The sequence below is a fragment of the Echeneis naucrates genome, chromosome 6 (genome assembly GCF_900963305.1).
Source record: "Echeneis naucrates chromosome 6, fEcheNa1.1, whole genome shotgun sequence".
Taxonomy (NCBI): domain Eukaryota; kingdom Metazoa; phylum Chordata; class Actinopteri; order Carangiformes; family Echeneidae; genus Echeneis; species Echeneis naucrates.
Genome location: NC_042516.1, coordinates 5,436,519 through 5,458,477, shown reverse-complemented (window position 1 = coordinate 5,458,477; position 21,959 = coordinate 5,436,519). Strand labels below are relative to the sequence as shown.

Below are 21,959 nucleotides of genomic sequence, written 5' to 3'. Positions count from 1 at the left end.
TAGCTATGTGAAACAAGTGTTGGTGTGTAATTAGAAAATATAGTTTCTACGTGGAGGCCATAATCCCCCAGGCTGTATGAATGTGACATGAACAGATCATAGACCTAACAGCAGCAATTACTATGAAGACGTCAATGTCCCAGTCTACCAATTAAAAGTAACATGGAAATACTTGTCATTAATTACACAATATAGTCATATTATATACATTTTCCCTCTGATATTAGGCAGTTTTTGTACAAACTCCGTCTCCGACCAGTCGGAACCAAAAAGCTGCCTCGTTTCTGGCCGAGCAGGAAAGGCTGGTGCACTCACGATTCTCTGACGAAAGTCGGTCGAAGATCAGCCGGACTGTCCAGCAGCTTGTCCAGCAGCTTGACCCGCAGTGACATGTACTGCAGGAAGGTCGGACGCCCGCTGCTGGGGCTGTGCGGGCCAGGCCGGAGCTACAGCCGGGCGGCCGTGTGCAGACAGCGGGCACTGTGGCTGCGGAGGAGCCAGCACCAGGCCCTGTCCCGCCACAACAGGTACTGTACTACAGAGGCAGCTCCCTCTGAGTGTCACCCTGAAGGGGAAGGGGGTGAATATTTCATACAATGTTAGGATGACCTTTTAGCTCTACTTTCCACAGGTGGTGGACTGAGTTCGTATTTTAAGACTTGAGACTTGGTTGCCTTTGATTTGTTCAGCCATTTGTGATGATGCCCATAAATGTGGAAACCTCCCTGGACACAAACAAGCCAACAACCCAGCCTCTTGGATCACTGGGAGGATTGCAGAAGGAAATGATCCAGGTTGAACATAGAGATGTGTAGTAATAGCTAGAATGCCTGCACCAAGGTGGGAGAATCCTATAAATGAAAAAGTAAATGTACTGGGTTGATCTCATGGTTCTCTCCTTAGAACAGGTCCTCTCATTCGTCCTAGGTTCCTCTGTGGCCTCTCCATGTCCCATCCCATCACCAAATTCACAAAAGTAGGATTACAAACCTCTCTAACCCTGCTGAAAATGTAACACACAGCAGGAAACTCAACCTTCCTGGCAGAGGTATCCATAGTGATAATTTTTAATAGTAGTAATAGGATTAATAAATGTAGCAGTATATCCAGACTGTATCATGTGAAAGCAGCTGTCAGAGTTTTTGCTAATGTTGGAAATCAAATTAGACTTTTTGTGACTTGCAAGTGGGAACTGATGTTGATCAAATTTCATAGAACTTAATTTGTGACTCATAGAGGACCTGACTCGCTTGATTCTCATCTCACTAACTTGTGACTTGTGTGACAGTACAGTGGACATGCTGTTTTCTGAAGAGTGTTGTGTGTACATCATTGCTTGGTCTCCAGACGGAAGATTTTCTCTCACAATCTGACTGTTGCTGATTATTTAAACCATAGCTGAGTTACTCTGTGGCTGTCTGTGTTTTTTTTATTTTTTTTATTTGTTTGTTTGTTTTTTTGTAGCACTCGGTCACCCTCCCAGTCCACAGTTGACCCCGATGAGGTGAAGAGGTTCCAGTCACTGGCTAGCAAGTGGTGGGATGAACAGGGGGAGTTTGCAGCTCTTCATGCTATGAATGACCTGAGGGTGCCTTTTATACGGTGTGTATCTGAACAGAATATATGTTTGAATGTTTACTGAGCTTCTGTAATGCTGTGATGTCATTCCTGCGTCACTGTCAACACGGCGATTGATTAATGGAGACATTTGTATCAAAATATAGCCTGAAGCTGATCTAGTCTCGTGGTATTTGAGAGAAACAGTGAAGCAACAGAAATGTAATGTGACAGGATTCCCTCACACATCTGCACATTTTCAGCCTCCCCCAGTCTACATATGGGAATGTTTTGGGGGCTGGATGCGGCTGTTTTGATTGATAAGATCTGCTGTTGGGGCCAAGGATGATAATCATTAAATTACCCATCCAGCCACTAACGTCCCCTCCCCCTCCAAGGTCCTTTGCTGGGGATGATGATGATGGGTGTTTATGCTGACAGTATGACAGATCCAGTGCCAGCGTACATCTGAGTGTGGTTGATTTTCCTGATCTGGCTGTGCCCTCAGGGTGTGTCTAAATGAGAGGGAGCCATACCGCTGCTACTGTTGCTGCTCTACCTCTAAACTCTGACGGTCTGTTCCAGAACCCGTTAATGGTTGTAGATAGATACAAACAATATTACATGTAATGTTACAGACTTCTACGCATGATTTGACTCAGGTTAAATTTGGGATAGAGAATATGATCGTTTGTGTTCTTCGATGAGCTTCTTACATTGTTGCATTTCAAAAAGGAAATGGTCATTGGTTTACAGGGACGCTAAGTCACAAAGCTCCTTACAATGGAAATAATGAAATCAATTGATCTAAACACATCAAATAAAAGCAAAATCAAAAACATCAAATCAATTATTCAACACAGGAAGAAGATGCCACATAAAAGTACTGGAGGCTATATGATTCCTAAAAGCAGATGGGTGTTCAGATACTAAAATGCAATGGTTTCAGGTACTTGGAAATTTGATCATAAACACAACAGACACACAATATCTGTCTCCTACACATGTTTGTTCTGAATTTAACCAAATATGGTTTCACTCAGAAGAAGAGTGAAGGGTGACAAAACAGATTAAATGACATGCATTTTATGATGATGGTTAACTAGGCACAAATAGTTTACATGAGCATAACAGCCCGTCACTGTAATAATTACAAGAAATTACACACAGTCCGCTTAAGCTGTGGACGAGTAGCAATTGGCAATGTCTTGGTGTTTTGTGGTGATGTAAGGAGCTAGTTAGGTGGATGTGTGCCAACATCTAATCTTCTCTCCTGCACTCTTTGCATGAATGCTCTTGCACCACAACAGAGCTTTAACGGGGATGTGGCATGCCCAGATCTGGGCCTTATCTGGATGATTCATGCCTGAGGCAGATGGCCCTTAGACAGCGTGAGGGAAGAAAGGAAAGTAGGGAGGAAGGGGCACAGCAGCAACGTAGAGTTACATTTGTAGCCGAAGGATAATTTGTGCTTGTCAGCTGATAGGCGCGGTAGCTGGCAGCGAAATGGGGGTGGCTGTGACAGATGAAAGTCCCTGTCCTCCCATACATCACCGTGCGTTTGGCAGCATTATGGAGGCTGTGGATGTTCAAGAAAACAGGCCTCTTCCCTCAGTCTTCGTCTCGTCAGATTAGATTATGGCGGCTGTCCGTTGGACATCAGGAGGGGACAAAGTGACGTTTGAGAGATGTTGTGATATGAAATTTCAACAGTTCATTTACCTGCACAGGGATAATCTGCTGAATGTACACAGAGCGCATCATCCGGGGAAACCACTGGCAGGCCTCAGAATACTCGATGTTGGCTGTGGAGGAGGTCTGCTCACAGAGGTAAAGTGTGTGTGTGTGTGTGTGTGTGTTTTGAGATAGATGCAGACCCACTGAAAAGAAGACATACAGACCAATATATCTACACATTCTGTCTAGTAGCAATTGTTTCAATTGCTACCTTTCAAATCACAGCAGTCTTTGGCATTACACGCCTCTGCTTTCAGTGTGCTGTGTGCTATAGTGCCAGTCCTTTCACGTACCAGTGCTGGAAAAACATTTGAACGTCAGCCCGGTTCTCCTTCTCCTTTGATCTGACTGGTCTTGGTGTGGTGGATGGGACAGTCAGTCGTTTACAGTTGTTTATCTGTTTGTTAGTGTCGATGGCTGTGCAGCGTCGGCAGAGCTCCTGTCTCTGCCTTCATTTGAACCAAGGATCTACCAGCCACATTGTCTGATTTGGGAAGACAAAATCAGGCCCTGCGATTTATATTGCTCTGTCACCCAGTCTGTCACATCCAGACACACATACACCTTAAAAAAAGTGTCTGAGATTTAAACCGTGGTTGTGTCTCTGGGTGTCCTGTCACTATAAGTCGTCCCATCAAGGGGGATGAGCTGTGGGAGGATGGAGACTGGCCCCAAGGCGACCAGTGCAGCTCTGAACGCAGGACAGTGTCATGTAGAGGCCAGAAGAGGGCATTGTAGTTCACCTCACCACAGATGATGGCGATTGTGTTGATGAGTAAGCTGATCTCCCTCCAATGGAGTTGTTTCATTATTTTCATTTTTACATTTTTAGGTCAATGGATTATGGTTAGATTTTGGACTGGATATTTTTGTCTCCGTTTAATGTGAATAAATAACCATTGTTGATTTTTTTTTTTTTTTTTTTTTTTTCTCTACACCAAAGAATTTACAATTCATGCCCAAAATGAACAAACTAAAATATCAGACAATATCATTCTGATGGTCCTTTGTGTTCGGCAAGAGATTGCACACATCTCCATTGGGTATCTTTTCCGCTCTATGTTTCAAAGGAAACAGCAGTTTTTGGATTATGCACTTCAGATGAGGGTAAGCAAAAAGCAAAAAGCTGCCACCGAATATCCTGTAGAAACTGTTTGGGAGTTTAAATTTGTAGACGTTGTACTTAACAGCCAACTTAACTTCACTGCTTTATGTTTTTGAGGATATCACACCTTTATGAGGTTGAATGATTTGGAGTAATTAAGCAAATCCTGAAAATTAGTTTTGGAATCTGGTGTTAAGTTTTTTTGTTTTTGTTAAACATGGTCGTGTTTTATGTGAGGCTGAAGATTGGGAATAAATTAAAAATGCTAAGAATAGTAAATGAATGAAGTGAATGAGTGCAAAAGTGAGCGTAATCTAATGAAAAAAATAAATGGCATCAAGAAGAAACCTTTTTCAGCTGATAAATGATCCCATATCCTCAAACTGTGTGCTGCAGTTCTTTCTTGCAAAATATTATAAGACACTGGATACTTTAGTTCTGTTGTTGTTCTGTATTTTTTATTTATTTATTTCTTGTTTTACAGTGTTGCTAGGCTGAAGATCATTTTCCGTAATTTGACGGTCTAATGAGCCATCTTAAAACAATATAAAAAAGAGTAGCTTCAATTTCTGTCTCCTTTCTCTCCTTCTCCTCAGCCCCTCGGCCGCCTGGGGGCTAATGTGTTAGGCATAGACCCTGTAGAGAACAGCATTGGCACGGCCCAGCTGCACGCGTCCTATGACCCGGACCTTCGTGACCGGGTCGCTTACCAAGCCTGCACTTTAGAGGAGCTCTCAGCAGATGGGGCGGAGGAGCAGGAGCCGGTAGCGGACCGATTTGATGCCGTCGTAGCATCAGAGGTGGTGGAACATCTGGCAGACCTGGAAACATTCGCCTTCTGCTGCAGCCACGTGCTTAAGGTATGTCTTGTGTGTATGTGTGTGTTTGTGTCTCCTGCCAGCTGTTAGTTCATGCCAGACACTTTTGCATCAGTAGAGTACATATCTATTTGTGCATCTGAGCCGATGCTAATGTGCATATGGAGACTTTGTTATGTTTGCTGTTTGCATCTGTTGTCCATCACTGGGAATGGGTTAGCATGTGTTTAAGTGTTTGCGCTTTGCATTGAGCCTTGACAAGCTTGCGTGAAAGCTGTGAATCATTACTGATGCCAGATGATCATAAGCTCATCGGTCACTGGGGTGGACTGTAGAGGGGAAAAAGACAGCCTAATCTTCACTTAATACCACTGCATTTGGCTTTGGCTTAGGCACAACTGCCCCCACCTCCCAACTCTCTAACTCTGCCCCAAATCATGCATGAAGTGTTTATACTTTCACAAAAAAAGTGTAAGATGTATCTTGCTTCAGGACACTTGGGAAGAGATGCTTCAGAGTGAATTTCTTTAAAGTTTAGATTCACTTGATAGAAAAGGAGCAGCACTCATTATTTTATTTTCCATCCCTTCCAGTCTCTCCTTCTTCCTCCTTTCCTGTTCAAATTGTCCATCACAATAAGTACACAACCTTGAGGTTGGGCAGTGTCATCCCTCTCATGCACAGGACTCTATCCACTGAAAGCTTTAAATCCAGTCTATAAATACCTCTGTGACTCAGGTAGCAAAGGCACCTCACATGAGTAGAAAACATTTGCGGGGGGTTGCTGTGCTTAAATGTGCTCCTGAAAGCTACAGTGTGGTCAAACAGAAGCTACAAAGTTTTTCACACTTGCGTTTACTTTCTTTCTGTGTGCAGCCAGGTGGCTCGCTCTTCATCACTACTATTAATAAAACCAACCTGTCATACGCACTGGGAATCGTGGTAGCCGAGCAGCTGCTGCATATCGTTCCCAGTGGAACGCATGATTGGGAAAAGTTCATCAGCCCAGTGGATCTGGAACGCCTCCTGGAGTCCCGTAAGTCCCTTTAATTCCCACATGGCCAGAAGATGAATAAAAAGTCAGTCAGAATAAAATCTGACAGGAAAATGTTGTATCCGGGGTGGGGGTTCAGTTTTTAAAAAAATGCACGTTTATTTATATTAATATAATAATAAAAGTAGTCAAAAGGTTTTCACATCACAGTCAGACTTATTGTCAGTTCGTAGTTGATTGCATATGGGCTGATTCCAGGTCACAAGTCCATCACAGGGCCAACACGCAGAGACGGACAGAGACCAACAACCATTCACAGTCAGACCTACAGACAATTTAGAGTCACCAGTCAACCCAAACACGATGTCTTTGGATGGTGGGAGGAAATCCATGCAGGCACAGGGAATACATGCAAACTCTTCACAGAAAGGCCCCAGATCTGGGGACAGAACCTGCGATCTCTTTGTTGTAGGGCAACAGTGCTAACCACTGTGCCGCCCTGCTACTGCTTTTATATAATAATTAATCTAATTTTAGATGAAGCTCGGTGATGTAACCAGCCGTTGAAATCAGCTGCACTGTCACTATTGTGTGTCCCTGTGATGCCCACATTGCAAAATATTCTCTTGAGATATAGAAATGGGATGCGTTTGCCTTTAGTGTTGCTGTCTTGCCCTCTCCTCTTCACGATCTAACCCCTCTGATTGCTTCATTCTCTATCAGATGGTTTCTCTGTGCAGTGTGTACAAGGAATGCTGTACAACCCAGTATCAGGAGGCTGGAGCTGGACAAACAGCACTGCCATCAACTACGCCCTCCACGCTGTCAAGCCAAGAGACAGCCTCCAGCCAGATCGGGCTGAGGAAAGCTGCCCCCACCCGGAAGACCACGCTGCAGCCACACACAGCTGAGCTTCAAGACTGGAGAGCAAGTCAGAAAGTGTGAAAAAAAAAAAAAAAAGGATAAATTAATTTAGATGTGGAGCCATAACTTCACAGAAAACAGAGGCCGGGATGCATCATGGGACACCGGTTATTAAAGGAAAGGGACAAACAGCCTGAAGATAGAATTAGAGATGTGCTGCAGTTGCTGATTTGCACTCACAATAAGATTGCATTGCGCTATGGTTTTCAGTCAGCCTTTCCTTTAATCTGAGCCAGGGTTGCAAATGGTTTTATTCACGTTTGATGAACTGTGTAAGGCAACTGTGCATCCTCGAATGATGTAATTCAGTAGCAGAGCTCCAACCACACAGCTTCACAATCTGTCATGTTCACATGGATCATTTGCAGTGTAAATAGTGTGCCAGAGCTGCTTGTTTTGTGATTTGCTGTATCCTTTATTAAATCTCTGTTATGAGTGAAAGCACAATAGCAAAAATCAGATTAGGATGGCTCGACAGAAACAATCTTTAAAGCCTATAGAAGCAGAGAGAGGGGACTTCCTCTGAGATTATAATAGGCCTCCTGTGGAAGTATTATATAATGCAAATCATGTCAGTGGCAGAGAATAAGTCATGCTTACATGAGATTCTTAAAAGTCCAATAGCCGGGGGGGGGGGCAGTTCCAGCGGGCTTTCCGCACGTTAGTTCAGCCGCATGCAAAAACATGAACTGCTGCTGTGGAGCGTGCGCCCGCGGCTCCGCGGAGCGCGCACAGAACTTCCACCATGCACGGTTGCCGTCGATGTTTTGGTGCGCGTCCCGTTTGGCTCAAGTCGAGCTCCCTTTGTTGACCTGGACCGGGAGCAGCCGTCACCGGACAGGGGACGGGACCGCGCTGGCTCCGGGATCATCCAGACTGTGATGTAAGATCCGGCTTACGAAACCTTCTTTTCTCCCAAGTTGTCCCGTCCACCTCTCGGCATGATCGGCGCACAGACTGTCAGTGCACCTGCTGGATCGGTCAGTCAAGATGAACCTCTTCTTCACTTTGCGAACTTTCCCCAGAGTGAGTATGGACTCTGCTGTCTGTCTGAACTCACAGGATGGAGCCTCTGTGGTGCTCAGCTGGCAGCACAGCGAACTCTTCATGCCATTAGGTCCTTAGTGACTGAGCCCGTAGAGAGGGGACACATCGAGGCTGTGTTTGTTGTCACACTGTCATCCCTCACGCGGATTTGGGATGAATTGTGTGTCATGTTGTGTTGATGACCCGCAGACTGTGTTCGTCATGATTACACACTGGTTTCACTGGGATGCGGGGAGCTTGTCAGGGCGGGGTGACTTTCCACTGGAGTAGACAATAGGCCAGCAGCATCAAGCTGCCTAACATTAACGCGTTAGCACCGGAAAGGGTCCAAATTCATCTTAAAAATAAAAGCAGTCACATTGCGTTATTATTCGTTTATATCAATTTTGGATATTATTTTCAATAATATCCACCTGATCATAATAATCAATCATAATAATAAATCGCAACTTTGGTTTATATGCCAACACCCGCACATTTATTTATTGCAAAAACAGCCCAAGCACAGCAAACTTTAGGGATAAAAAAAAGTTTTTAAAAATTATGTTAAAATTATGTGGTTAAGTACCACTTTTAAAAAATAAATACACGTTGTGTATGAGTAGGACTAGAACCAAAATATTAGACTATTTTGGAAAAAGCTAAATATTGTCATATTAATCCTGCTTGTTCGATCCTGTTAGTGAATAACAAACATTCATTGAGCCACCTGTACCACTTCTCCCTTTCCGGGTCGCGGGGGCGCTCGTGCCAATCCTACTTCCTATTACGTGAGGGTGGGGTTCACCCTGGATAGGTCACCAGTCAATCACAGGGCCAACACACAGATCAACAACCACTCACACTCACACTCAGACACTACAGACAGTCACCAATAAACCAATTTAATTTATTATTATCATTGTTTATATGCAAAATTACAATAATGATTAATTTCCAGTATGTGATGATGAATCATGTCTGTCTGATATAAAAGTCAGATGAATATCATCGATTTTTGAACCATAATTCAAAACATATAAACCGTGTACTGCCATTTTACAGCCAAAATAATGTGCAGTTTGACTGGTAATGAAGCCTGCAGTCTAGACATGAACATTTAGTTGTCACAAGAAGGGGTATGTGTGACTGACAGCTTCACTAGTTCACCAAGTGATAGTCTCAACATGTAAATAGTGCTTAAAGAGAACTGCAAAAAGCATCGCATCAGAAAGCAACAAGGGTGATTTATTTTGAAAGCTGTCACCGGAAGTAAAGTCGTTGTGCGTCTCCGGGGACGCTCTCAGAGCTGCCGGGGCAGGGAAGCTGGAGCGGAGCGTCAGACTGGGGAGGGCGTCCAAATGTTTGCTCCCTGGTGATAATGTGGAGGGAGATGATCCGCATCGCCGCCGTGCCGTAGAGCCCCGCCGGCCGATCGGATGAAGCCTACCGGGGACTGCAGCGGGGAGGCAGCGGGCCGGCTCTAACCGGTGGGAGGGAGGATGTACTGGGCTGCCGGCTTCGCCTCTTCCCGGCCGTGTGTGGTGGAGCTCGGGCGGAATCACAGCCTGCCCCTCGGGCTGTGCACCTCCGAGCAGCAGCAGTCTTTGTATGGCTATATCATTGCCTTCCCTCTACAGGACTACGGAGGCATCATGTCGGTTCTGGGCTCGGACTCCTGGTGGAAGAAGACCCTGTACATTACCGGGGGGGCCCTGCTGGCTGCTGCAGCCTACCTGCTGCATGAGCTGCTCGCCATCAGGTAGGGCTGTCTGCACAGCACGCCTCATCTGTTTACCAACAGCGGCTCTTTATTTATTTCACCGGAGCTGAGGGTCTAGACACCGCTCACCGCTGCAGACGGTGACCGGGGATTGTGTCATTGGGGACCGGGGCTGAATGTAGAGGCGCAACTGTGGGATGTCATTTGCTTACAAAATCTCGCGGTGGTTGCTGTGCTTCCTCTCCTTGTTTGCCTCCTTCCAAGGACGCGACAGTAGGTGGAGGGGGAGAAAAATTAATAATTAAAAAAAAAAAAAAAAAAAAAAACGGAGTCACGCGTCCGCTCGTGTGCCAGCTCGGTCGACACCTGAGCGTGTACAAACCGAGCGCTTTCACGAACTCCTCCCGGGGGACATACAGCTGCAGCTGTGTACAAACACACTTACATGTGCAGCAACAGCAGTATGTGTGTCTGTGTGTGTTTGTGTGCGCGAGCGGATGGATGAGAGGCGATCATCTCCTACAATGTGAAAGTGATTAGCTCGGGTCTATTGTTAGCGCAGGCACTCCGGATTATTTTGGGCCAGCCCAGTGCCGGGGAGCAGAGGTACATCTTGTAACAGTGGCCTGCTACTTTGTTCTTCCACTCACCCTCCCCCGTGATAATCTGCGTAACCATGCATTTCATGCAGTAACGCTGCTGCTACTGCTGAATCACGTGCAGGACACGGAGGCTGGACCCGCAGCCTGCCGGCATCATCTGCTCCTTCCATGTGACGTGTAGTCGCTTTTTGTTCCCCGTCCGTCTAATGAGAGCTCCCTTTAATGTTTGCACAGTTCTTTAAGTGGCTCTTCTGGGAGGATTTAGCATTGCATTTAAATGAACACACACACACACACACACACACACACACACACACACACACACACACACACACACACACACACACACACACACACACACACAGACAGACACAAACACAGACTGGCTCCACAACACAGCAGCGCATCTGCTTTCAGCACCATATATCTGTAGACAGCGACCCGGAGCTGTTTCAGCACCACAACACACTACAGCAGCCCACAAACTGTGCGTAGGAAAACAACCAACCAGCACTGTAAACTAAAACACCCTGTCTACTTTAGCGTGTGTTCTGTTTACCTCACTGTTCCATGTGTAAAACTCAGTAAACCGTAAAGGTAAAGTAAACTAATTTCATCTTCATACAAGTAACACCAAGTTTGGCATGGGCACTTTATTAAGGTAACAAAAGACTGACAGTGAATCTTTATCGTTATGAAATGAAGACCTAGACCTGTAATCTATGACACGTTGACCTATGCATGGACCAATCTACGCTATATATTGCGCCTGTTGTCCAAATGTATAAATAGCCAAAATAATGTAGTGTGTTAGACTGTAACCCGAAGAGTAATGGGTCATTTTCTGAAATGAACCTCTGATACGTGGCATCAATTTAAAGTCACCTTAAAATCAGGGGAATCCATGAGATATCAGCTGCCAATGCATCTTTCACCCCAAGCAGAAGACTGGGGTTAAAGGAGGAGTTGATAATAGCAGGTATATGCAAATATTTACTTGCAACAGCTGCCTTTTCCAACAGTGAAAGATGCTACTTGAATTACAGTAGGTAGGTTTAATGATAAGTAGGTTTAATGATAAGATCAGAACATTGACAGAAGAGTCAACAGTGTGGCTCCTTCCTGAATATACTGTCCATCAAATCATCTTAGTATGAATATGAATCTTAGTATGAGTAGATTAAATTTTTATTTTAAATTTTCCAGTGTGGAGCATTAATAACAACTAGTGAGGAAACAGATTTGACTTGATCAGTAATTAAATGTATTTTCTCGAGTAAAGTGTATGGAATTAGGCTGTGCACACTTAAGTCTCAGAGAAATGGCAATTAAATACGTAAAGCGTACGTAATGCGTACAGCACATTTTATATCGTGTTTTGTGTTGATACTGGTGTGATCTATTTTAAAAATGATTTCATCCTTCTTTTCTTTTTCTTTTCCTTTTTTTTTTCACCTCACTTCCACTGCTTGCCCTGACATCACAAACAATGCAGTCATTTATAAATGCAGGCTTTTACAGCGTGACTGTAGCTGTAGAGAGTGATTGGAAACATTCAGCAGCTTGAAACTGGAGCAATGTGATGACTCATTTCGTCAATAATTTCAGCTCTAACTGACGCTCCTAAGAGCACTCAGCTGAGTGGCTATAGTGATACAGGAAAAAAAGTATCAAAAATCTTTTTCCACATATAGGCTACACATGTAGTCAATTTAAATTCAAGCTCAACTTTTCTCACTTCCTCAAATAGCTAGCCTCAAATAAACATATTATAGTATAGTTTCCTCTAAACAGGTCAACATAGGTAATAATTCACACAAGATAGTATTGCTAATATGTGAGGTAAAGAGACAAAGAGACTGTAAACCACAACAACCTATAAATCAGTGAATAGTCCAGATTTTCCATCCCAGAGTTCAACCGGGGCAGGAAATGTAGGTCGGCACAGAGCTATTGTTTGAATGTTAATGAGGTAAGGCCACCTGAGTCACTGCAAACTGAAAAATCAATGTGTTGGTTGGTGGGTGGTTGCATAGTGTTAAAAAAAAAAAAACCCAAAAAACTATAGCTCAGGAACATGGGGACTGTCAGTGCTATAGTGACCTGCTCCTCCTAGGAAGATTTGTCAGAGCTGGAAACTAAACAGCAGCTCCTGCTTTCTGTTTGCATGCTGAGTATTGCTCCGTGTTTATGTCACAGTGCTCCAATTTCCAGCCAGACTCAGGATGTTTGAACATTTTCATGGAAAGTAGCCACTGCCGTGTTTGAAGCTCGTATCAGTGGCCTCTTTGCTTTTGCTCCTGCTGGAGTCCACATGCAGTTGGCAGGGTTGAAGATATCAAAGCTTATTTTCCTCCTTGAAGAATCAACTACTTACAGTCGTTTCTGTAAAGCATCAAACACAATGGGAAACATCTCTTCTCGTTAATATGAAACCCTAAATTCGCATGTCAGAGACTATTTCTTTGTTTATACCATTGTGTACAGTGGCATTCTGCTTTGTGTCAATGTTTTTTTTTATTAACTATATTCACCGCGCAAATGAAAGTTTTGTATTGATTTTTAAAATGAAATGTCAGAAAAAAAGTAAAATACATATTCAGCTTTGCGTTTTTTTGTGCATTTCTGGGAGTCTGTGTCAATGAGCAATAGAGAAGTCCAAACAACACTGTACTGACTTGACTTTGTTTGTCTGTGTGCAGGAAGGAGCAGGAGCTGGACTCTAAAGATGCCATCATCCTCCACCAGTTCTCCAGGCCAAAGAATGGTGTGCCCAGCCTCTCACCCTTTTGCCTCAAAATAGAGACATACCTGCGCATGGTGGACCTGCCCTACCAGGTGACACACACACTCTGCTTCACAGAGGGACACAAGCAACAACTGCTGTGGTGTTTCTATGAATATCTGTTGGTGAAGCTTCAGTTTCAGTAGTTTGTAGGAATAAATAGCCAGTTCTTGCAATATTTACTCCAAGAACACTGCAGCTGCAGCTGTCACACGCATCACAAAAAAAAAAAAACAACTCCACAGCTTTTTCATCTGTGAGGCTTACAGACATCGGTTTGACTGTCTTAAAACAAAATGAGCTAAGGCAAACAAGTGAGCTGAAGATAGCCACTTACAGCCTGTCACACATCAGTCAGAGATGTCGATCATCTCGGTGAACTAGCTGGATCTACTTTGACTGATGAAGAAGTCAATATGCTAAAACTAGTAACCATAGTAATGGTGCAACTGACCCATGCATGTTCAAAGACCTGATGAGTTATTGTGGAGGTGCCCAGTATTCCCTTGTAATAGATGAAAGATATTTACTGTTCTCTAGCAAACAATACAAATTGCCTCTCTCTTACACAGTGTTGTAGATTTAGGTCACTGGTTGTTTGTTTGTTTGTTTTTTTTGTATTTATTTGAGAAGTTGATTCACTTTTTTGGGGGCTTGTTTCATTCGCAAGAGCTGGCAACACTGCTCGTGACTCTTAATCACTGATTGCAGTTCAATCTAAGAGTTTGTTTAAGGTTTTTTTTTTTTTTGTTTGTTTTTGTTTTATTTCAGTTCCCTTCAGAGGCCAATATTGGTAAAAGTATGCTGTAATCCACAACAGAAAGCTAAATTCTGAAAAACTATAGATGTGGCTTAAAAAGAAAGAGAAAACAGGAAAACACGTCTGAAAAAATACAGAAAATATAAAGAATCTGTTCATGCTCTCACATGTAGCTTTTTCCTTCTCCAGAACTACTTTGACGGGAAGTTGTCGCCTCAGGGTAAGATGCCCTGGCTGGAGTACAACCATGAGCAGGCTTCGGGGTCAGAGTTCATTGTGGACTTCTTGGAAGAGAAGCTGGGTGTCAGCCTCAACAGGAACCTCACCCCACAGGAGAGAGCTGTGTCCCGAGCTGTCACCAAAATGGTTGAGGAGCACCTTTACTGGTATGCGACATCTACAGTCCTGTTGTTGTAAATCCAATTATCAAGCCACCTTCTTCTAAAATGATTAAAGGGAGTAACCTGCCATAACTGTCATGCTTGAAGGCAAAAATTCTACATTTTCTGGCTTGAATATCTACATTTGCGTTTACATTTTCAGAATGAAATGCACATTTTAACATGTAAGCTCATTGTTGATATCATGGAATCATCAACAATGATCAAGCTGAAAACAATAATCTGCCATTTACGGTTAAAAAAAATCTTCACCATCACTGCTATCCAATCAGCCATATTTCTCTGCAGTGAGTCACTCCAGTGCCCTGGGTGAGACACACGCTGCTGTTAGGAAATCGCTTACCACTCCTCCCATGCCCAGTGCCACTCACAGTGTTTTCCATTTCCTAAAAGCACTATCCGTCTTCCAATACCCAGACTCCTCACATATACACACTTCACGCTACACACACTGATCTAACCATGTTTGATCCAATGTGATGTAGCCTGTTGTCCTCTATTCAAAAGACCAGAATCAGAATCGTCTTTAATCGTCAAGTTTGTGCACACAAACAACAAATTTTGTAACGCTAGTTCATTTCAATCTCAGTATGCAAGCATTTTAGACGAGAATATAAAAGTATACCTTGAATGTTCATTCACAGAGCAGATAGAAAAAAAAACACCTGTACAAATGACCTGAGAATTAAATTAACCATGTGTTATTTACAGTCATGTACAGTGTTCATCAGACTGACAGCCTGGTGAATGAAAATTTCTTTGTGGTGGCTGGTTTTTGCAAACAGCACTCTGTAGCGCCTGCCTGAGGGGAGAAGTTTAAAAAGGTTGTGTCCAGGATGTGATGGGTCTGCAGAGATGTTTGATACCCATTTCCTGACACTGGACCTGAAGTCCTGTATGGTGGGAGGATAAACACTGATGATCTTCTCTGCAGACCTGCTTGTCCATTGCAGTCTAGGCCTGTCTTGTTTTGTGGCTGAGCCAAACCAGTCAGTGATGAATGTGCACAGCACAGACAGGCAGCGTAGAAGATGACCAGCAGTTCCTGTGGCAGATTGAATTTTCTGAGTTGCAGCAGGAAGTACAAACTCTGCTTGGCCTTCTTCTGGACAGTGTCTATGTGTGATCCAAGGAATCAAGGAGATCCACAGAAGGGGCTGTGTTGTTGTAGATGGTGAGAGGGGGAGTGTGGAGGGGGTTCTCCGAAAGTCCATGGTTAAACCCCAGATAGTTCTGACTGAACCAGAGAACCAGCTAGTTCCGTCTGTATGGAGACTCATGAATCAGTCAATGACTCAAAAACAGATTTAAAGGTTTTCACCTTTGTGAAAGAACGTAAATAAGTATGAGACTTGTGTAGTCTTTGGTTGAAAAAATTTGCATTGGAGAAACAAAAAAAAAACGGAAAACAGATTTGCTATTGACTCATTTATGTTGCAAAGAGGGAATTGTATAACACACCTGAGTAACAGAGGTCATTTGTGTAACCAACATGCACCCACCCTCTCTCTCTCTGCTTGTATCACCTTCCAGCTCTCTTGTCTCTGCCCCTCCCTCCACCTTAGGCCCTCTTTAGGCCGACATATAGAAGTATTGATTGAATTATTTATGTTGGTGAAAGGCAGTAGCAGACATTGTGGTATGGTTGGATCATACAGATACTGTTCTTCGCCAACTATCTAAATGATGCTGGTGGAAAAATAAGACAACAGGAAGCTGGAGGACTGCCAACTGTGGCTTTTTGCTTCATTTGCCATTTCAGTCGATCAGTCTCAATTATTAGATGACAATAATGAAGAACAAAGAACAGAACGGGTCCATAGACTTTCAGGGTCAATTAAAGATATTCCTGGGGAGTTTCCAGCATAATTCGCCATAATTCCATCCATAAGTTACACAATAACAGATTGTATAATTATTTTGGACAGATTCAAACACTTTGTGTCATAAAATATCTAAATGCAAAAATCTTATGCCCTTGGGGTCCATGGTTTAATTTGTGTCAGTACAAGGGTCCTGGATGTGAAAACGTGTGAGAGCTATTGACCTGGAGAGTTTTTTTTTTTTTTTTTAGATCTAAAAAGCATTTTAGCCATTTTAATACCTTGCTAGTTTAGAAAGATAATGGGGAAAAACAAGAACCTGTTTCACAGGAAGCTTGTTTTACTGCCACAAGCAGTCACAGGCAACTGTTTTCAGGGACAAACTGTCTTTTTACCTATTCAGTACCAACAACAGATAGAGACAGTTAGCAACTGAAGAGTCTGGTTTCTCCCTCAGGAGTTGGCACACAACAGAACTAAAAGGAGAGAAGACATTGGACTCATGTTCTCCAAGTTGGCAGCAGTCCAACTTCAGCTGAAGGCCAATGCTGAATGGATGAACAGCCAACAACATGCTGATCACAGGCAGCTAGTCTTACACCATGACACACCTCACTCACTCACTTATCGTCTACCGTTTATCCATTTCTGGGTCTTGTGGGGTGCTGGAGCCAATCCCAGCTCACATTTGGCGAGGGTGGGGTTGCTGGCCCAACATATGCATATAGTAAATACAGCTAGATAAAGATAAAGCACATGTCCCAAATCTGGACACAAAGGATAGTACATCCTTGTGGAATTCCAGATACTGCAACCAGCGTGTGGCTGTTAACCACTCCCATATGTAATGTAGGCCAGATACTCTAATTCAATTTTCATTGAGTGATCATTCTGAGAGAGCCATCCTGAAGTCTGCAGGCTGGAGGCAGAGGCTTCTTTACTGTCACATCATAGCTAATGGGTTCGTCACCGCCACCTACCAGCAGAAAAGTGACATGCGGCTTCCATGTCTGTATTTGTAGTAAGGTAGCGTGAGAATGTGCAAGTGTGCGAGTCTGCAGCAGTGTAATCCTGTTAATGTCCACACGCACAGCTTGACTGCAAAAACAAGCAAAACAAAGAGCAGAAACAACACGGGAGGTTCCACATATCAGGGGCACATACTCTTTTCATTGTGTGTATTAATTAGGAGAATCCAGGCAGAGCAATCGCTTTTTTATTGGCGCCTTTTAATAAATGTATTGCAGTCATAAAGGTGGAGATAAATTGGACCGGCGTTAAATAGGGACTTTGAAGCTTTGAGTCGATCTTGTTTACACCTAAACATGGCTCAGTCTGTGTGCTGCTGTGAGACAAATCTCTGCTTGATGCCAGGATGGCTCCTGTAGCTGCCCAGGTTTCCTTTTTTTAATTTTAATACAAGCAAAACAAAATCTGGATGACTCCATGAAGAGACTGCAGTGCAGTAATAAGTGGGAGTATTCGTTTGTAAGAATTTCTCAGCTGTGTCACCTTTTCTCCCCTAAACGCTTTCTGGTTGAGAGGGAGTGACCGAATCCAAACATTCAAAACAAGCTGGCAGGTTGAGATTCTGAATATATGTCTTTGTGTTGTGCCGTTGACCTGAGAGTGGTAAAGCTGATGAATGGCAGTGGGACGGTGTACTTTTGTTGATTAGGACGCGGTTAATCCAATTCAGAGTGCACCCTGTCCTGACTCAATGTCAGCTGAGATTGGCCCCAATATTATGTTCATAATGTTTCCCAAGAGAACGATGTGATATCAGATTTTGCAAATCTTTCGAAATCTTTGCCAAAATCCCAACAAAGAACGAAAGCTATAGTGAGAATTTACAAACAGGATTATGGCAAACTAAAAGCCTAAACCAGTCTCTACCAGTGAGGTTCCAGCCTGCCAGCATGGATGTCAGGAAACATCCCAGACAGCTCCAGACGCAGCATACACTTCCCCAGATTGATCACATGGTGCAGACCAGTTAATGCTGCCGACACCGACCTTCAATGGCTCCATCCCGAGAGATTGTGTGTTTGCGGAGCGCAACACCCTATTTGACAACTGTCAAATTCCATTTTTTTTTTTTTTTCAGAAATTCTGCTAGAGGTGTTTAATGTCTTAAATTTCACAGATTAATCAAATCAGTGGCTTGGCGATCGTATTATTACAGAATCAGTTTACCAGTGTAACTTTGTGTGTCCTATAGGACAATAGCTTACTGTCAGTGGGTGGACAATTTGGAGGAAACCCAGAAGCTCCTTGCGATGAGTGGCCCTCTGAGCGACACACTGAAGTGGCTCCTGAGCCACCTGAATGGCGGCATGGTGCGCAGAGAGATGTATGGCCATGGCATCGGACGCTTCTCAAAGGAGGAGGTCTACGCCCTGATGGAGAAAGACATGAGGACACTGGCCACACTGCTGGGTAAGGCACGGGGCCATGATATGTATGCTTGTTGTGTGTTTGTGTGCCTGTAGGTTAAGCATTCACACTGCCTCTTCTCAAAACCTTTGCCATGGAAATGTAATGATTAGATCCAACACTTGCCTCATTAAAACAATGAGCAGCAAACTCTTGATCCAATAAAATAATTACTATAAGGGATAATAAAATGCCATGCTTCTGTTCCCACAAATCTTTGGCCACTGGCAGAGAGACTTCTGTTTCTTTTATTAAAACACTACCCTGTTATTCCAAAAGTTCTTTTCATTCAGAGTTGTGAAAAATTTGACACATTTTCAAAATACATATTTCTATAAAACCCACAAAAACACCTAAAAGAAAAATCTGTTTGTTAATCCTCCACTTTACAGCCCAGTTCATCATCATTAAAAGAACTGAAAAGCACTGGCAGGCTAATCTGGTTTTATAAAACATTATGATGAAGCAGTAATCAACCGCCCTGGCACCCTGAATTATTTATTTCAGAAAATTTATTTCACTTTCCTCGGATTAAAATATCAAAATTTCATCCTTGACCGGTTCTAGTAGTGGAAAAGGTCCAGACGTCAGCCACAGGGATGCATCAGAATGAAATAAACAGACAGATGCTGAAAAGAAAAGTGATTTGCATCGATCTGTTTGTGCCATTTCAAATGACCACCACTGGCTGTAAAATGGAAAGCTGCTCCCGTAGTGAATGCATGGGTGCTCTGCTCGACCATGTGGTTTCTCTTTTAATGTTCTGCTCCGAGCTTAAGTGCTAGAAGCGTAAATCTAAAATGTATTTTGGCTGCCAAAGGTGCTGCTTCTCCACCACCAAGATGAAATTGGTTTATTAAGACGTGTATTATCTGCAGGTGCAGGGAAGGAGGATATCATTGATTTAGTTTCAATTGGTTTTAAGGCCACAAACACTTTGTATCAACTATAGATATTAAGGTCATGTTACTTTTTAAAGCATTGTTATACCCTGACTACTTAATTTGACATCTATAATAACATTTTCAATTTCTACCCCATTGACTGCCACGAAGCTGAACATGATAAATAGTGGCATGTGACGGGTGGCATAATGAGCATTTCACTCAAAGAATAGACTCTCTGAGCTGCGACCACACAATTGCTTTTAAAATATGTGCATCTTATTCTCAGCTGTGAAACTTCTCCTCTCTTTTCTCTAGGAGATAAGAAATACTTCATGGGCTCTAAGATGTCAACTCTAGATGCTACCGTGTTTGGGCATCTAGCACAGGCTATGTGGACTCTTCCTGGGACACGGCCAGAACAACTTATCAAAGGTCAGTGTTCAGACATCAGTGCAGCAGAATATATTGGAAGTCATTTAGTCATATACACTTAGAAATAAATAGTTGTCTTCACATTGTTGGCTGATATCTGCAGTAACTTTGTTGCATGAAGAATTTTGTTGTGTTGCTGTTTTTGTAGCATTTACATCACAATGTAAATACTGTTTTCCCTACTGCTTCCTTTAAGCCACAGAGCTCTCATGCTGCCACTAGATGGCAGTAATTTTCTGCTGCATTGCAGTGCTTTGATTGGTGTTTTCCCAACTTCCACAGAGCAGGGAGCAAGAACCCAAGTGTCTTATCTCTCCAGACAGTAGAAATGGTTGCCTTTTTGAGACATAATGAAAGAGCTTGCAGACAAAAAAAAAAAAAAAAAAGCCTGTCTTATTATCTTTCCCTAGTGTCCCTAGTTTCTCTGCAGCAAACTCAGTTTGGGACTCAGCTTTATCTTTAAAAGCTTGGACATGTAATCCTGTGTTTTTCTTTACAGGAGAGCTGATCAACCTGGCCATGTTCTGCGAGCGAATGCGGCGGAGGTTCTGGCCCGAGTGGTTTGTGGAGGTGGAGGATGTTTATTACGATGGAGACAGCGAGACTAGCAGTGATGGTTCGCCTACAGGCCTGCTGGACTTTGGCCTCTTCTCCAGGACTGACACCCTGGAAGACAGCGACGGCAGCAGCCACTCAGCTGGACACACTCACGCACACTCGCCCGACTCCGACCACTCACTCTTTGACTCTGATGTGGGCACTGGGTCTGACAATGATGTTCAGCTTAAGGAGGAGTTAATGCCAGACCTGGAGGTTTGACCTGAGAATGGCTGTGATTGGCTGACTGGATGAGACTGACAGGAGGCAGGAACAATTAGCTTTGATTTATAAACCTGGTTGAAAGCGCCTGTCCAGACAACAGTTCTCACAGCTGAAGAAACTACTTCAGCTCAATACCAAACATCTTATAACTCCCTGGGGGACACATTGGGTATTTATATGCAGAGCATACAGACTTAACCTCATAATGCACATGCTACTGAAACGTTTGTCCCCTCCCATAATGTCAGAACTGTCCCTGTGGCAGTTTCTCTTTGCCTTATTTGTCTCGTCCTAAGATGCAAAAGCTGGTAGGAGAAGTTAACACGAAGGAAACATCTCATGAAAAGTACAGTAGACAAGACAAGTGGCACTTCACTTGCTATGAAATGATGCAACTAAACATCACTCTGTCGTGTGTTTGAATACACAAACCCATTCAGACAGGTGGAAACCAATCATGTGGCTAAAAGGAACATCTGTGTCTCAGCTGTTAACCATCTATGTGCTGAGGTGGAAAGACAGTTGATAGTGAGTTCCGGTTTGTGTCCTCGATCTATCCTTATGCCATCTCCTTTGTACTACTTTATGTGGGAAGATTCAGGATGAAAAAAAAAAAAAAAAAAGATGTCTCTCCATCTGATCTTGAGCCCAGATCAACCTGTAGGCCAACTGGATATGAGTGACAACGGAAGTTGAGCAGACTCGTGCCTGTTTAATTTACTGGTTTTCATCTTACTTCTCTCCATGAATTAATTACTTGTTTGGTGAGCCTGGAGTTTTTGGTAATACATTCAGTCATGGATCCTTTTAATCTTGTTGAAGATGCAGTTTTTATATTAGACCACTAGATGGTGGCAGCAGTCAGCCTGACATCTCCTTCATTCTGTAACATCAAGGTCATTCCACCAGGAGGACCTGCAGTGGAAACAACACAGCAAATTGTGTCTCTTTCAGTCCTAAACTTTAGCGTTGTGGTTCACATTCATAGGTAACCTATCTGTGTGTGTGTGCATATACATGTTTTGCATGCATACTGTGACTGAGCACAGCAAAAATCAGCCTTACTGGTCTGACTGCTCTGAAGGGTGAAAATCCTCTGTGATTTATTATCAGTGCCCTTGATTATT

General features: G+C 43.3%; 2 protein-coding genes across 2 annotated transcripts; both read left to right on the top strand.

Moving 5' to 3' along the window:
* The first annotated feature begins 312 nt into the window (after positions 1–312).
* coq3 (coenzyme Q3 methyltransferase) lies at positions 313–7,221 on the top strand. Its single transcript, XM_029504992.1, has 6 exons — positions 313–527; positions 1,465–1,602; positions 3,288–3,387; positions 4,996–5,259; positions 6,094–6,253; positions 6,935–7,221. Exons 1-6 carry the CDS (start codon positions 391–393, stop codon positions 7,120–7,122), a joined length of 987 nt encoding a protein of 328 aa, XP_029360852.1. The 5' UTR covers positions 313–390; the 3' UTR covers positions 7,123–7,221.
* A 2,442-nt stretch (positions 7,222–9,663) lies between these two features.
* On the top strand, positions 9,664–21,053 carry faxcb (failed axon connections homolog, metaxin like GST domain containing b). The gene is made up of 6 exons (XM_029505114.1): positions 9,664–9,923; positions 13,189–13,324; positions 14,221–14,417; positions 18,477–18,694; positions 19,894–20,010; positions 20,510–21,053. Exons 1-6 carry the CDS (start codon positions 9,664–9,666, stop codon positions 20,827–20,829), a joined length of 1,248 nt encoding a protein of 415 aa, XP_029360974.1. The 3' UTR covers positions 20,830–21,053.
* Positions 21,054–21,959: the final 906 nt, after the last annotated feature.